We start from the raw sequence: 17,743 nt of genomic DNA on the forward strand, positions 1-17,743 counted from the left end.
AATTCTAGTATATTAACGACCTAGTTTATTGCTTATCACCGGGCACCAATACTAGTTTAAATAAATAACATTAAAATGAAAAGGGTATTGTGAGAGGTTTTAACTTAAAAACCGTCTTAAGCAAAACTTATTCCCAAGGCTCTAAGGGATGCCATCAACAATTATAGCGTTCTAACCGCTTAAACCATATTTTAGTTATGATTTTACGATCTACATTACTTAAGCGAAACATAACCTGAAAATCATGATTGTTAATTAGGTTATTTGCTATTTTATCAGCCAATTCTCATGATTATTTGTCAATTACTCCGTATATCCAGAGTATAGTAATTAAAAAAAAAAATCGATACACAAGTGTTATATATCATTCTCTTTTCATACGGTCATGATAAAACCATCTCAAAGTAAGTAAATAATAATTCAAATTTGACTGCTTGAATGCTTGATTTAAAGAATTCTCAGAAAAATGTCGCTACGAATTATTTAAACAAGAGAGGGTTTTATCTTATAAACACAAGGGAATTCTTTTAGGTTATTAGGCTATAGGATTTTCTCGAATTAATAGTAATAAAATGCATAATATGTGTGCATAGCCGTAATATAAATGACATCGCTCGATCCAGGGGTTGCCGACTTGCCCATTATTGCCATTAAATGGGCAAGGCATTTGATATGGACACTACACTACATTGAAAGTTTGCAACAGATAACAAAAGTTTCAAATGTTATGTCAAACTACGACTACATTCTACATCAGCCGTATATAATGGCACAAAATTGAATATCAACCCACAACTAATTCAAGAATCAAGTATCGTCCGAGGCTTAATACCATGACACTGGACAAAGACCTCAGCAATATTTTCCAATATCCCACCACAGAGTAAGAGGTTATGATTAATTCGTTCACCATCACAGTCATGGGAAAGTTTGCGAATTGGAAACTCAAGTAGAAAGCTAAAAACACAGAAGAGCCGAGATAAAATCGCATCAAACAAAATTATAAATATCAGATCCTCTGTTCTTGTGTCCTCCAGCAGCAAAGCGTTTTCTTGTTACAATTACGAATCAATTTAATGAATGGCTGAAGTATATATCAGTCTAAACTCTAAACTTACGAAGAATAGCCTATAGGTTTTTTCCTTTTCCTCCTATGGCTTTACTTTCACTAACAGGCATATAAAGAACAAATTATCATATGAAGTAAAAAAATAAAAGACGAAGAAATACCAAAAAAGAAGAGTTATTCGGAACTCAAAATGATTACTGGAAGTTGCCTCGAATGCTGAGAAGATGAACCACACGGATAAGAGAACTTGAGCAAAAGATTGGAACCTCTTATTCAAATTACTCAGATTCCCCGGAGTTCCGTGTCGATAACCACAACTTCTTGCGAACAATAAACACAACTTCATCACCGTCTTGTTCGGAATCAGTATTTGCATTTTCTGTCGCTATCACCTCCCAGTGCAAGGCTGGCAAATACTTCATAATGAAATCCACCACGGATTTCTTGTCACGGAAAATAGCAAATCCCGTGGGCCTGAGAATTCTGTCCATCTCTAGTAGAAGATCCTCGGGACTACACCCTTTCTTCTCTATCTCCGAGATAATATTCCACGCATGAAGTAGATCGTAAGTCCGAGGATAAGTAGAGAATGCTTCACACCTAACAAGTAAGATGGTTTGACCGTTAATTTCTCCAAGTATGCAAAGATACAATGTAAAGTTTGACATCACTGATATATCATAATGACGCTTAAATTTTTTTAAAAACTTTATTAGTTTATTAGACAAAGACAATGTCATTTGACCACCAAAGAAATGGGGACACTACAAATGGGGTTGGGAGTACTTCACAAGGAAAAAGTCAATACAGCTTAGCTCGGTCAGAGGAATCAAACATTAAAACAATTGTGCCAATTTTTGAACCACAAAACCTGTTTAAGTCTAATTCTGCGACTCCAAAACTTAATAGATTGCTAGTGATAATCTCAGAAACCCACCTAGGGAAGGCAGAAGTTAGGTAAATATCTGTTTCTAGGATATGTCTCAAGAAAAGGTCACAAAAGGGTTTGAAAGGTGAACGATGAGTACTTTGGAGACTACCATGCAGGAAGCCTTTTTTACCAAAAAAATTCATCAAGAAAGGTTAAGTTGCATCTCAAAAAACCAAAATAAACTCTAGTGCACAAGACTTAGTAGGCAATCTATTCACCAGATATGAAAAGATCGCGCAGGAAGAAGAAATTAATGTATTGGCAGGAGATGTCAATGTTTAAATGATAAAGTCACCAAATGACAAAAATCATGACCTGAGTTTGAAGGTCGCATCAAAATCGCCCTTGTAGCACCAAGAAAAAGCGCTTTGCCTAAAGAAAATCTATTTTCTAAAGCAAAAATAGGGGTATGCCTAACAGAGACAATAGCTAGATAAATATCACTCAACACTCACAAATTACTGTACATTATAAGTAAACAAGCCTTTCCATTGCGGACATAGTGACGTTCCGTCCATTGAGGTAGTTGGGTCTCAAGATCCCACAGCTTTCCAGACAATTGACGTTTTTTATTGTTAAATTTGTTGGACTTGAAATTTTACGTCTTTTAGATCCCATACTAAAAAGAAATGTAGCAATTACACTAAAATAGATCCCACACTCTATCTTTTCTGGGACCACCACTGTGCGGACATAATCTAGAAACCCACGACACCGCACTTTCAAAAACTAATTTGACCCTCAGTGCTCCAATGAAATTTCATGTGCCCAATATTAATATTTATAAAAAAAATCTCTCCTATATCGAGATACAAGGCAAATATAGGGGATAAAACTAGTTAGTATGTTTACCAGTTGTGAACAGCTCCAATAAGGCCTCGGTCATATATCAGCTTAAGGGTGTTTGGTCCATCATCTGGAACAACATTCATCACCCAGACATCCTTATTTTTAAGAGCAGCTGCAAATGATCCCAAATTTGCCTTCATATCCATCACATTTCTCACGCTATCTGATTTGATCTTTGGGCTTAACAGGTTCCAGTAGTTCTCCACTCTATGCTTCCATACGTCCTGCAACATTCCTTAACCTAATGAAAACCTTACTCCCTAAAAGACACGTGTTAAAACAATGGCAATCAGATTCATGAACATACCGTGTCTTTTTCAAACATCTTGCTCGAATACCCAAAATCAGCAAGTCGAGGAGGGGGAGAAGTCAACCTAGCAGGCCATGGGGCCAACTCACTTCCTCCAGCCTTGTGGTCATCTGAATCGATCAATGGAATGGAATCCTTGGTTAGTAACTTAATAAACATCGGCAACATAAAATACCAAAATGTTCCGGACAGAAAAAAATGTATGTACAAAACTACAACACCAAGTCAACCGTTCCAAAAACATAGTACGTCCGATTCGCCTATGTAATATGAATGTGAGATACACAATTCAAGGGCTATTCGATAAATGGGAACATATGTAAATGAAATAAAGGTAAATACTTAAATCAATATTCAATGAATTAGATTTGAGAATCATGTGCTTTTGTAATACTTCGTATTCAAATATAGAATAGTTAAGCTTTGAGCTCTAGTTCCATGATTCAACTTTAAAACACAAAGCAATAGGTTTAAAGAAAAAAAAAAATCTAAAAATGCAATATCACAAAACGCAACACGGTGACTTTTTTTTTTGTTTTCTATTGTTAAATTAAAACTTCGAATTTAATTTTCTTCAAAATAAGATAGTCATCGACAAGGTATCTTCCTGAGTAAAAACGAACATGGAATATAAGACAACGAAGAAAGAAACTCACGGTCAGAATAAGGTGTGATGCAAGCTTCCATGTTCACACCAGAAACAGCATCTGGGTCATCATTGGATCGGCAAAGAGGAGGTTGGGTACCAGGAGGTCTTTGCATGTAACAATCATTATTCAAAGGCTTGACCCAAATGACAGTTTGATTCTTTTTTGAAGCTATTTTCCAGCACATTCTCTCCACAAGAGCACTCATCTCTTTCCATATCCTAAGATCCTCTTCATCCTGGGCATATGCTTCTGGAGACGAGTAAGCAAAATAGCCACCAGGCCTTAAAAGCCTATCTAACTCAAGAAGAAGGATACCATCCCTTTGAAGCCAATCAATTCTACAACGTGAGCAGTGAGCAAGCTCGAATGATCTACTAGGATATGGGAGCCTCTTTGTCCCTAGAACACCAAGATATGCTGGGATACCTCTCTCCAAGGCAAACTGGATCTGGTTTTGATGCACATCATTTGGTGCCAACGACATAGTAATGACATCAGACGATAAAAGATAACCCCCGAAACTCGCAACACCACAACCAACGTCAAGAACGGTCCTTAGCTTGCCTTTGTTGTTGATCACGTTTTTTGGAAAATTGAGCATCTGCCAATCCAAAAATATAGTCAGAATTGCCATTCACGAACTCAGTTTATACTTAATAGATATTCTGTAGGTGTATGGAACAACATAACGGCTGCTGGTGATCACATGGTAGGGAAGTAACAGCTGAAGTGTCACTTCTGTTTCCAATATTTTGCCAAAGAATAAGCCTGCTTACATTTGCCATAGCAGCAATATACTTGTCAGCTCCATAGTGGAAGTGAGTGCCTCCTCCAGGGAACACAATCTTTTCACCTTTCACAACCATCCAATTCTGATCAGACTTCTCGTGTGCGAGGTGAGTGTGAGGTATATTTGCTTTCCACACCTCATCTCTGCTTTTAGGCCACTTAATAGGAACCTATAAGATAAAAGCAAATGGGATGGAGTAAAAGAGGTGAAGATCGACAAAAATGCATAACAGCAGCAATATTACAGCTTAACTTGCAGCAAAAGTTGAAAACAAAAGTTGAATCACACCTTATATCCATGTGGAGGTGGAATCAAACAATTGTAGTGCCTTTCCTGAGGAGGGCAGTGTCTTTCGTAGTGTTCCATTAAAGATAAGTCCAACTTCAATCTCAGTTGATAGATAAGATGTCTATCCAAGCAGGGAATCAATTCCGAGTGCCGATCATCACAGACCTTAAGAATAAGAGGCAACAATAATTAGAGGTCTAGATAATTTCATCAAGACTCCATCACACAAACGATTATTTGACGTGAGCTACATATCACCAAGTCCATCAAAGAGCACAAGGATCAGAGGCAACAACAATCACAGTTTTAGACAGTTTGATTAAAACTCCTTCGCGTGTCGGATCTGATTCAGTATCAAAGACAGAATTTTGAGTGTCAGACATGACTAATATGTAAAAAAACACTCTTCTTGTGTAGGGAAATGTCGTGTCGACTCCGTCATTCTGCTAGAGCGAAATGTCGAAGTAATATAGACGTCAATTACACATCATCAGGATCAAGATAAACTCACAGGAAAGCTTTTAAGTACAAGACCATCTTCTCCATCATCTTGGGTAATATTGGAGGATGTTTCATCAGCTTCTTCATCCGCACCCCAACCAAACTTCTTCAGAGATTTGCTGCCATACTCTAAAGCCGATGCACTGCTACCTTCTGAACCAAAAAGTGATTCTTTGTATACATATAGAAAGCCAATGAAAATTGCTGCAACTAGTAAACCAGTGACCAGACGCTTCTTTTGTATGTCTTCCGCCCTACCCCTCATTTTACCACCAACTCAAAAGGACAATTATCCTCTAACTTCTTCCTTGCAGATACACAATCACAGGATCATGATAACTCCCGTTCCGTTACAACTCTGCATGCAAAATCCATGAATCAGAGACCTCATTTTCAACCAATAAACGCAAAAACATTTAATCTTTCCAGAAATACTAAAGGATTTAATTTCATTAAAAAAGAAGAATCAAAGAGTTCTTGACCAAAAACTTCAAATTTCAGAAGGTCTTTACAGATAAGCTTCAACAGATTGAACTTTACTACCCGCCTACCCTATCTGACCAGTGACCCCTTATTCATAATACAGAGGTCAGCCTCGTCAAATAAAAAATCAATTTCAATCTTCGTTACACTACAACCAATTAGATTTTGAGCATTATGCCTGTCACACTAACCCAAGCAGGCCAAACCTATGTGCGCATCAAAATATCAAATAGTCTCTGCCAAAGTAAAAAATGTATTCATGTTTCGGATGAGATAAGAAAATAATATTTTCCACTATGGTAATCAAAGGTTTGGTCTAAATTCCACATTGGTGCCGTAACTGCAAAAAATTCACTTTAGTGCTGTGAGGTTTGAGTAATTTCTCACTTTGGTGACCGAAAGTATAACATGGTCAATGTTTATCTAAAATAGGGATGTGTTTTATCATGATAATGCGCGAAATCAACAGTTGAGAATAATAGAATGGTTTTTTCTAATGTGTGTTTACTAGGCACACAGCAATGATCCAAAAATGGAAATATTACAAAATATTCTCTCATGCGAAATTATAATATTCATACAATCTAAGAATTCCATTCCTTCATATTCGTCCTTAATCTTCAATGTTCATATCTAACATCATATTGATGGCATTTTCTTTACTCAGAAACGCAAAAACATTTACGGAAAAATGGAAAAGTCTAAAATAACCATTGTTTATATGAATTGTCAGGCTTCAAAACCTAACTATCTCTATCCCACGGCTCATCATGAGTCTTAACTCTTAAGCCTACAAAAATAATACTCCCTCCGTATTATTGTACTCTTAAGACACAATTCAGATAATTGTATTTTTATAAGTTGATCCCTCATACTCATAAACTATCCAAACCAATATATGGGATCCATTTTCCACTCACATATTACTATTCAATCTTAAGTTTAGTCTTGCATTTCCAAGACTCGATTTCCGACCTATCAAATTTATAGCAACCTCCTTCCAATCTTACTACCGAATTAATCAAATGCTCTTAACAAATCTGGTCTCCAAACTCATCTTCAGACAATTACACTCGAGACGGGTTGGTGCAAATTTCCGCCACTTAGATCTCATTAATGAACTAATCAATTCTCTAACAAAGCTCACTCATCAAAAAAAAAAAAAAATACAGCTCAAATCAATAAACATACTTAATTAATCAATAGAAAACATCAGTAAACACGAATATAAATATAAAATCATTATCATAATATACAACATATAAGCAAAAAAGCAATGAAATCAAAAATTGAAGGAAATGTGATTATAAAAAATACAAGTAAATTGAGGAGAAAGGAGAGAGGAGGTGATAATATTACCTATAGATCTGCAATGAAGAATTGTAGAGATTTGACTGGATTTAGAATTGGGGATTTAAATGCGATAACAACCCTAGATTCTTGCAGGAGTGACAGTGTGTGAAAGCAGAGAGTGCTGATTTGAGTGTGAGTGTGGTGAGTGTTGCTCTCCTGCCTTCTGGATTCTATATCAGGAAATCTAACCTGAGATTTAATTCAATTATTTAACTCTTTAAGTGTGGGTTTTTGGTCCCACTCGATTCCATTATTCGCTATGTTAGTATAAATGGACAGCTAAGACAATCTCCTTGGGGATACTAAAGGCAACTAAAAAATATTTAGTGAAAAAAGAAGTTTTTTAGGTTCATGTTCTACTATTACCTCAATAGTCATAGTTTCAAGAGAATCAATGGACTTGCGCGTCATTTTCTTAAATTCTTGGAATAAGTTATTGAGGAATTGTAAAAGATTAAACGGTATAAGTACAACTCTCGTAAAACTGGACTATAAAATTAAGAGAATTTTGACACCATGAAGAAGCTAGTATATAAAATGTCGATACATTCTTATGAATGTTATTTTAATTAGATTTTTAATGCGCATCCTAAGAACCCGCTTAACAAATCCCGTATTAATAATACTACCTACCGTTTCTCAATGGAAAGTGGTCTTTTGCCGACGGGGTGAAGCTGTCAAAGGCAAGTTGGGCAAGTGGAACTTCAATGGGACTTGAATGAATGCCACTTATGTCAGTATCACAATTGATTAGGCATTTCTCACGTAACTTACCACTTAACATTCGCAACTTACCGTCTAATTTTCTACTGAAAACCCGGCATAAACCCAAACTGACCTCAACCCAAGATTGGCCTGTCTCGATATATCCCAACTCGAGTGACTCGGAAGGCAGTGATCCGATTGTGACCTCCAGGCTACCCACCAAGTCACTATCATATAATCCTCTCTTCGTCATACATTCATACTGCGCCTTCTCTTCAGTAATCTCAGTTCCGTCACAAATACTCCATTAATCTAAGCGAGCCTCCTTATAAGAGAAGGAAAAGCTTAACAAGCAACAAATCAAACAGCTCTTCCAATTATATACTGGAAAGGCTGGAATATATATACATAATAAATGTAGTTAATATTTACACCAAAATACAAGCAACATAAAAATATGTAATGGTGTGATATTCACGACATAATTGTAGTTAATGTCGAGCTTCTCAAAAATCTTTGATTTCTCAATAAACCGAGCATCATGCTCAGAGGCTGGACCTCCCGAGCTCAGTATGATGCAACTTGTAATCCCCGTGCTCCCAAAGACACCATTGCACTGTATCACTGTATGCAACCTCCAAAACCTTATGTATCCTCGTTTATAGGTTGGTATCGTTGGTGTGATCATTGTCATATGAATTTGCGCAAATAATAATTTACAAAATGAATAAATTACTCAACCTCTGAGATATATAGCAAGTTATTATCAAGCATTGCTCAAACAGTGTAAACCTTGATCACCTGATCAATCACGGCACGACAAACCGGGCACCCCCAACCTTTGGCTTTTATCTCAGTCAAACACGACATGCACCCACCCATGTGTCCACACGGTACACAAGCAGCCTCCACTGGAGCATCAAAGCATATTACACAAGAAGACTCGGCTTTTTTGCTTCTATCTCCATTAGTATCACCCATGGGTCCCATAGGGCCCAATGTTTCCACTGGACTGGACTCGATAGTTGGATAATGGATAGGCCCATCGGGCAGAACATCATCTTCGTCTGTGGCCATCGGTGCCGAAGGAGTAGGGACTGGTGTGTGATTGACGTCATTCATTATCGCTAAGGTGGCACTGCTTTCGGCTTCCTTGCTAGGTGGTGGTACAGTGCTTAAGGATGAACTTGCTCCATTGGATGTTTGGAAATTGTCAAGGAGTAGACCCTGCTGGATAGCAGACTGAAGAGAGGCGTTTATTGCCATCGCCAACTCCACATCTTCTTCGACAAGTGACATCTTATCCGGTGGGGGTGGGGCGGGTGGGGCCGTTGCTGGCGAAGTCGGGATAATTGGAGTAGCATTGTTGAAGGGGAAATTTGAATGAACAACCTGTGTTATTTGAGAAAAAGGTCAAACAGATGCTAAACGATGTTCTTTCTTAACAGACAACTTGCAATCTGACTTCTCCGTTAATTTTCTTACATTAACTTTGGAGAAGGGGTCTTTTTTACCCAGCAAACAGCTAATTCGGTCGGGTAAGAGTCAGGTATAGTTCAGGTTAGATCATTTTAATACTTTTATTCGGGTCGGATCCATTCGAGTTTTAGTATGTTTTGTGTGTGTTATTATCAGGTCATTTCGGTGGTATGGGTCAGTTTAAAGTCAGCAAATTTTCGGTCAAACGTGGCCAATTCTGTTTTCGGGTCATACACAATCAACCACGACTATACTACAATGACAACATTACCACAGTTTTTCAGAGGCTCTTGTCTAAGGCAAGGTCCAATATAGGCATCCTTATTCCTTGAGAGAAATTAGAGAGGCCTCTCATAATTCATATGACAAGAACAACAAGAACAACAACCACAAAGCCTTAGTCCCAACATGGTTTGGGGTCGGCTAACATGAATCATCATCGGAATCCGCGTAGGTTTGAATCCACCCATACGGTCCAAGGTGGGAAGGTAAATAAACAAAGTAAACGAAAATAGATAAATAATGAAAAAAACAAGTGTTTGTAAAAAAAATGAAAAAAAAATAACGCATAAATAATAGGTCTGTAAAACAATAAGAGTATAAGTCATTAAAAAAATAAAAAAAGTTCTCGTGTTTGTAAAAAAAATGAAAAAAAAAACGCATAAATATAGGTCTGTAAAACAATAAGAGTAAGTCATTAAAAAAATAAAAAAAGTTCTTTCAAGTAAAATGAAAAAAAAAGGTAAGTGGAGTATCTAAAACTCAAACTAAATCTTCAACACGAATTCTCTCTCCACAATGTCGCCCTCACCATACTCTCACTAATTCCCAAAACATTCATATTGTTTTGAATCACCCTTATCCAGGCATGAAATTTGTGATGAGGAACATTATTCTGCTATATCAGATTATTACCAATTAATACATACAACATACGAGAACTGCAGCTAGGGTAGATCATAAAATGAAAGAGAAACAGAGTGGCCAGAAGATCATACCTGCGGAATCCCTTTACATGCATTACAGAACTGTTGAAGCTGAGGCTTATCCCTTTCATTTACTGGAACAAGTTTGATGTGTGCCTCTGCAAATATACGAAGCAAGAATTTCAACTAAGAGATATAACTTAGAGTAAACAACTCAAAGCCACAAACACATTTGATAGAAGAAAAAACAAAGAAAGTCTACCAAATGGGGCTGGTCATTCTGTTGTAGCCAACAGATTACTACCATAACCCTAAAAGTCACCAATGGAATCATGCAAAAAAGCTAACGCGCCATAGTCTAGAATGGTACTCTGTATATTGTAGCAGGTGAACAACCCATGTATCCATGTAATCTCATATCTCAGTCTCCCCGCCAGATCACAACTATTCTTTGATGCCTTGAAATTCGAAATTGACTAACTTGTTCATTTTTCAATTTGTAGTTGGCTCTTTCAAAACTCGAAAGATAGGGAATGTAACAAGTATGTTTACTTATTCCTTTAAGGATGAATATACTAAATTACTAATGATTTATGTTCATATAAAAATAAATAAGTACCAAACTAATCCGACATAATGCACTGTGCACATGATGTACAAAAGCGACCAAAGGGTCCTAACAAGCCATGTTCTGCATACTCAGGATTCAGCACACAGGCATGGTAACAAATTATACTCTCTCATCATAAGATCTCTACCAAAAAAAATAGCAGGCAGAAAGAAGGCACCCCTACTTCCCTTCTCTGTAAAGTTCAGAAGCATTCACAAAAACTTAAATGAGCCGGTCTTAAACGTGAGACCAGCACATTAACCCTATAATTAAATGATTAATAAAAACGATTTGACTTTGTCTAATCAGTGAGACCTGGTCTCATACAAGACTCAGTGCAAAAGGAGTCCTCAAGGACTTACGAGTGACGACTAACATGTTTAGGCCTAGACCTTCTTCGCCTCCCACATCTTCAAACTAACACCTAAGAAAGAAGGAAATCAATTGATACAAACAACTTTAAATAACGGAGAAGCAGAGTTCAGATGAACAACATACTGGTCGATGGTTCAGAAATTATAACAGCAGGATCAGGCTGATCGAAAGTAGGTTCCTCCATACTGGCTTTCCATAAAGGAACATTCATACGTGGTTGAGCATCCTGTTTGTTTTACAAATAGTAGCAGAAGTATCGGGAGTTGAAAGTGAAACTTCAGCAAACAAACAAGACCACATAATCTAAACACAAGTTTAGCTAATGTTAGGCATTTGAAGTTCCAAATTAATATCCCAGAGTGTTTTCTTTATGGGGTCCGTATAGATATTTGAAGTATATTATTACCCAAAGAATTTATTTTATCATAAAAATGTTATATTTCTGGGCAAAATGCACAAAGATATTAGGCATTTGAAGTGTTCCAGAATCCAGCCTCGCAGGAGCTCGGTTGCTACAATATATATCCAACCCTCCAGCTCAATTACCCACGGCAAGGATAACTGACAACGCCTGTAACAACCAACTACCCACCAATTAAGTTAAACACCACCGGCACCATGTGTCTGGCATGCCCATTATGACCTACCCCACTGAATGAATACCTTCAAAGAGATTTTCAAAAGGCTAGAATTGAACTAAGAATTATATTACTGAGGGACTGAGGATAATTGATTCTCAAATCTCCGAAATGTAACTTTACAATTCGTCTCACATATTGTTATATGATAAATCAAATCTTTCAAATGTGACTTTCTTAAAGGGAAACAAAAAAAAGAAACTAAGCCCGCAGAGAAGCAAGCTAACTCAAAAATCCATTAAGAAAAAGGAGAATTAAGGGCAATACCTGCATACTTGTATATATGGCAAGCTCCAACTTGAAAGGCTTCCGTAGATTACGAGAACCACTTGGAAGAACCACCGCCCATCTGCAAGTCAGATTGTTATGTTGAGCCATTATAATTTGAAACGATCAACCACGTGCAAACAGTTGGGTAACCATTGGCAGTAACCATTAGCTATTAAGTATCAGGAAGTAGAAAGCAATTAGCTACCAGTAATCACTTACACTTTTCTTGAAAGAAACTGCGGAGCTAGTATTTCCAGAAACCCTGGTCCATATTGTTCTCTCAGCCAACCAGAGTACAAGCATATGTGACCCTAAGGATCCCAATGGAAACACAGCATAAGTGCCATGTATCCCTTAACAGGCTAGCGGATAACTTAATAAAGATAAAGCATTGGAGTAAAATTAAAAAAAACGAAGTCAGCCACAAAGACAACCTACCTCAATTGCACGAACAACATTGGTGAAGCCTTTGGCCCTAGCTAGGTCCAGAGGGGTTTGACAATCATCATTCACCAATAAAGCATTTGCTAAAAATAGAGGGCAAAACCAATTAGATTTTATACGACTTAATCCAATTCTCTAAAGTGATTTTTTCCATATCCCTCACGGAATTTGAGAAGTAGAAAAAGTCATATAACCAGACGCAAATATGCACTCAATGACACAACTAACGTCGAAGTAATACAAGAGAATAGGATAGACAGACAATATAGAATGTAGACCTTAATTTTGTTTGTTTAAAAAAACAGTGCAAACAAAATACATGGTGAAGAATAAATGTGGAGGACTTTAAACAAAATAAGGTAACAGCTGATTATGTTTTACCTCCGTGGGAAAGAAGTAGATTCACGTTTTTCTCCAAGCCTCGTTTGGCAGCATGATGTAATGGTGTACCTCCATTATGACCTGAAATTATATATAATCAAATCAGAATAAAAAGAGAGAAAAGGAGAAAAATGTCATCACAACACGGTAAAGATTCAAACACCAACCATAAGATGGATAAAGCATCATCTCAAAAGACAAGACGAAAAGACGGATAATAGGATTAGAGAGAAGAGAAAGCAAAAAAGCCTAGCACACCACATCCAACATCAATAAAGAAGCTCCATGAAGTACAAAGTACAAACAACCTATCATACTGACAAACTGCCCAAGAAGATATGATAGATCGTCGTCTACCAAAGAGCTTAACTAGAGCCGACATATATTAGCCCAACCCAAAACATTGCACAAACCAAACATGCAATTATTGGGTCAGGGTTAGTACTTTATGGCCCATTTAAGTAATTGAGTCGATACGAATTTAACAGGATATTTACTTGGTTAGGTTCTGGGATTTCTCGACAAAAGTGGACATGTGTAATCGGTTTATTTAAATGAATTTAAGATAGTTGGATTAACTTAATAATCTCGATAATCCAAATAAGAACAGCAAACACAATCTGCAAATTTAGGCCTAGGATTTGATTAATTTTACGCTGCCATTTTAAAAATTTTGATTAAATGAGTTAAACGGGTCAAATAGGTACATTAACTAGTACTCCTTCCATCCCATTTTTATTGTCCCTCTTTCTATTTTGGGAGGATTTAAGGAAAAGTGGTGAATTACCAACTTTACCCCTTAAATGAAAGAAGAGTTGAGGTCCCAATTTTATGGAGGTTATGGTGGTAGTTTACTATCTAGGGGCAATATTGGATAACTAGAGTTTTTCCTTACTAAATTTAAAAAGGGGACAACAAGTATGAGATAAAATTTGAAGAAAAAGGGACAATAAAAGTGGGACGGAGGGAGTACATAGGTACTTTCAACATGGTTACTTATAAATGGATGAGACAGTTCAGGTCAGGGTTAAGGGAAAGGTAAACGGACTTATTCATGTGACAAAGCAAAGCTGTGCGTGGGTTTGGTGACCTGTTTATAGCCGTATAGGTGACATGAACTCCACACAATACCATAAGGTTGCCAGGTCTAAGCTTGACTATATGAAAACAACAAAATTGAAAAGAAGGTAGCCCTTCACTGTACCAGGGCGATAGGCATTGACATTGGCACCCAATTCTACAAGAGTTTTAACAACATGGTGGAGTGCTGGATTCAGACAAGCAGCAATTAACGGAGTCTTCCCTTCCCTATCCATATACTGCACCATGATTACCATACAATGGAAGACATTAATTCCCTTTAATTGCTACTCACAAGATGAAAATATATATAAAAAATCCAATATAACACTTCCACTGATTCATAATTCTGTAACAAACATAAAATGCTTAGTTTTCCTTCTCCCCTTAACAAAATGGGAGACATTAATGCCCTTGTGTTGACTTCCTAGTTCCCATCCATTTTCGGACAACCCACTTGCATGAAAAATTACCAAATAGTGATAATAGACCAAACTGTATCTTATTTCTTGTGCAAAAAGCGGTTGAAAGTTTAATCGAGAGGGAGGAAAGTATGTCTCTTGGGGACTGATAACGTCACTCTAGACAATATGACGACACACACTTTTATATGTTGCTTTTGTTAGAAATTAATCTAGAAGCTACTTGAATAAATATCTAGTGAAGTCTAGGTAAAATATCAAGCATTATCAAGAACACTATAGAAATGTAAACTAATTAGTGGTGAGCAACAGTGATCTAGATAGATCATAGAAGTCGGCAACACATATTAGCCGCCATAGAGATATAGCCATCAATCCATGTACTGTGTGTAGTCCTAACTCCTCAGAGCTCATATGATAGAGCAAATAGGTCTCACGAAAAAATTATCCCACATTATCATCTCTAAATAGTCACAATAATATTGATTTATTAAGAAAAGAACCATGTTGGTGAATTTCTAGGTCAATACACTTCCGCTGCCAAATTCCAACAACTTTCACAAAATGAGTGACAGAGTATATTTTAGAGTCGCGTTATCAATACCCTATCATTTGAATTGTACAATGTTAATCCACAAACTGATTATGATCAAGCATTCAATTAAAATATCAGTAGGTAACTCAATCTTCAAATATCAAGAAAAATGACATCCTTTGTGTCATATTCTAACAATTGAACATGAACAAATAACCCAATTTGAAAATAAACCAATATACATTCGCATCCCGTTTCAATCATTTGTTTAATTTTTTTTTTATTATTTGTGAGGCATATGTTAATCCACAAACGATTACGACGAAATAGTAGCTTGACGTTCTGTCCCAATTTCAGACACAAAACATCCAAAGATCCTAACTTTAACCTAAACAATCATCAATCATACAAAGAGGATTTTCAAGAACAAAAAAAGATGATAAAAATTACAGGAATTAAAGAAGAAAATAGGGAAATAAGTACCTCAAGTTTAGCACCTTCAGAATGAAGAGCTTTAATCCCATCAACATTACCATAAGATACCTGCTCATACAACAATTCATCCTTTGATTGTTGCTGCCCCATTAATTATTTTATTGATATGATGAATTTAATTACAAAGAATTATGAACCCAACTATCAAATTCAGCTTGAGGTTTGGGGATGAGTTTGGCAAAATTATGATTATCCCCGACTTTTAGGGTTTAGAATTATGATTGTTGAATTGTCAACAAAATAATGAATGGGCAACAATTTTGATTAGGAAATTTGGGATTTCTTGGTACTCTCCAATCTAATAGGGAAGGGGTGACCCATGACTGTGAGCAATGGTGAAATTAACCGCCATAATTTTCAATTAGAGTGATCTGGTCACATAATTTACATAATAAGTGAAATTAAATCATTTTATTAAGGAATAATTAACAATAATAATCCCACTTTTCACCTTTCTTCCCAAAATACTTTCACCTTTTGTTATTCTCAAAATAATTCCACCTTTATACTCTATCTTCTTAAAATGAGCCGTATTTAGATGTTACCTATAGTAACAGGTTGTATCAGGTTTACTGAATGTTTTCTCTCCCTTTAAAAAAAAATTTAGTGGTTCTCTCTACCCACTTTTAATAGCCGTCTCCATCTCCGATTTCGTAAAATATAATCTTGAATAAACCATTGAAACAATTTGAATTCAATCACAAGCAACAATAATTTACATGCGTTATTGCATTAGACAATTGAATTCTCGATCCCTACATTGCTAAGCCTACACCGCACTTAGCTATATTTGGAACTTCAAGACAATTGAATTTACGACTCCAACAAGTTATCCAATTCACAGCTAATTAATTTGCCCAACAATTTATCACATTCACTATTAATTTGCCTGTGATTATACTTCTGAATCAAGAAGATAAGCTTTCTATTTAACTATAGTCCACTACACTCGACACATAGTGCGCTGTTAGCCGATGAATTGGTTGTACGTGTGAAACACACAATGTCAGGAGGGAGGTTTTGCTTGAATCCACGACTTGACCAGGGAAGATTCATGTACAAGAGACGACAACACCAGGGCGTGTTCATACGCCGCACACGGGAACACGACGGCGCCCAGGTTCATGTGACATACACGACCAAACCACGGCTTTCTCGTGTGATTTACATGACACACCTGGCTTGTTGTCGTCTTCATCACCCGAACAGCAGCTTCCCTGAAGTCTGTGGATCACTTCCCTCCTAAAATGCAACGCATCGAGATTCTCTCACACTGCTGGAGATTTCGTGATTTCGGCGGTAGACTTTTTGTGCGCAAAGAGAGAGCAACTTTGGAAGGATGACAATGAATATAAGCCGGCGTCATCATAAGCATGAGATTGTCGATATTTAATTTAGTTGTTTTTTAAAGGGTGACAATCTTATTAAAGCACATCAGAGCACCTGTTCGGCTGTTCATTCAGTGATTTCTGCTTTGTTTCAATTAAGTAACCGGTTAACTAGGTTACAAGTCATATGGTTTGTTTAAAGAAGATAGGGTATAAAGGTGGGATTGTTTTGAGATTAATAAAAGGTGGGATTATTTTAGGAAGAGGGGTAAAAGGTAGGATTATTCTTGTCAATTGTTCCTTTTATTAAAATTTCACGAGAAATTCAATTTATCATATTAAAAAAATGAAAATGGTTAATATTTTTATAAAAAATACAAAATAAAAGTTTATAAAAAATAAATTAAAAAAAGCATAATTAGATAAAAAAAAAAAAAAATACTTTACAAAAATCAAACAATTTATTATTTTTATATAAAGTACAGATTTTTCAAATTTTTTTTATAAGTTTTGTAAAAAAAATTTCAATTGCAAAATATTTTGTTAGGTAGTTGTGTTAAAATCAAAAGACGGAATAAAAGATTTTCATGACAAAAAATATAAAAAATATAATAAAAGGGCAAAAAAATATTCAAATTTTTCTATTTTTCAACAACAACAACAACAACAACAACAACAACAACATCAGAGCCTTGATCCCAAAATGATTTGGGGTCGGCTGACATGAATCATCCTTTAAAATCGTTCATGGCTGAATGCACACCTCAAAATGCGAATAGAGAAAGGAAAAAATGAAAAACAAAAGGGAGAGCGAAAATGTAATACAAAGTC

At 36.4% G+C, this 17,743-nt stretch overlaps 2 protein-coding genes across 2 annotated transcripts; both read right to left on the reverse strand.

The window, feature by feature from the left end:
• Positions 1-980: 980 nt before the first annotated feature.
• LOC141617746 (putative methyltransferase PMT3) lies at positions 981-7,499 on the reverse strand. Its single transcript, XM_074434907.1, has 8 exons — positions 7,231-7,499; positions 5,399-5,746; positions 4,888-5,052; positions 4,586-4,768; positions 3,816-4,410; positions 3,157-3,269; positions 2,853-3,073; positions 981-1,669 (listed from the first exon to the last, which is right to left on the reverse strand). The coding sequence occupies exons 2-8, from the start codon at positions 5,651-5,653 to the stop codon at positions 1,348-1,350; spliced, it is 1,854 nt and encodes a 617-aa protein (XP_074291008.1). The 5' UTR covers positions 5,654-5,746; positions 7,231-7,499; the 3' UTR covers positions 981-1,347.
• A 788-nt stretch (positions 7,500-8,287) lies between these two features.
• LOC141617748 (putative E3 ubiquitin-protein ligase XBAT35) lies at positions 8,288-15,918 on the reverse strand. The gene is made up of 9 exons (XM_074434908.1): positions 15,573-15,918; positions 14,257-14,371; positions 13,053-13,133; positions 12,666-12,754; positions 12,447-12,538; positions 12,225-12,306; positions 11,443-11,545; positions 10,407-10,492; positions 8,288-9,321 (listed from the first exon to the last, which is right to left on the reverse strand). The coding sequence occupies exons 1-9, from the start codon at positions 15,672-15,674 to the stop codon at positions 8,707-8,709; spliced, it is 1,365 nt and encodes a 454-aa protein (XP_074291009.1). The 5' UTR covers positions 15,675-15,918; the 3' UTR covers positions 8,288-8,706.
• Positions 15,919-17,743: the final 1,825 nt, after the last annotated feature.

The sequence above is a fragment of the Silene latifolia genome, chromosome X (assembly GCF_048544455.1).
Source record: "Silene latifolia isolate original U9 population chromosome X, ASM4854445v1, whole genome shotgun sequence".
In the NCBI taxonomy this organism is placed as follows: Eukaryota; Viridiplantae; Streptophyta; class Magnoliopsida; order Caryophyllales; family Caryophyllaceae; genus Silene; species Silene latifolia.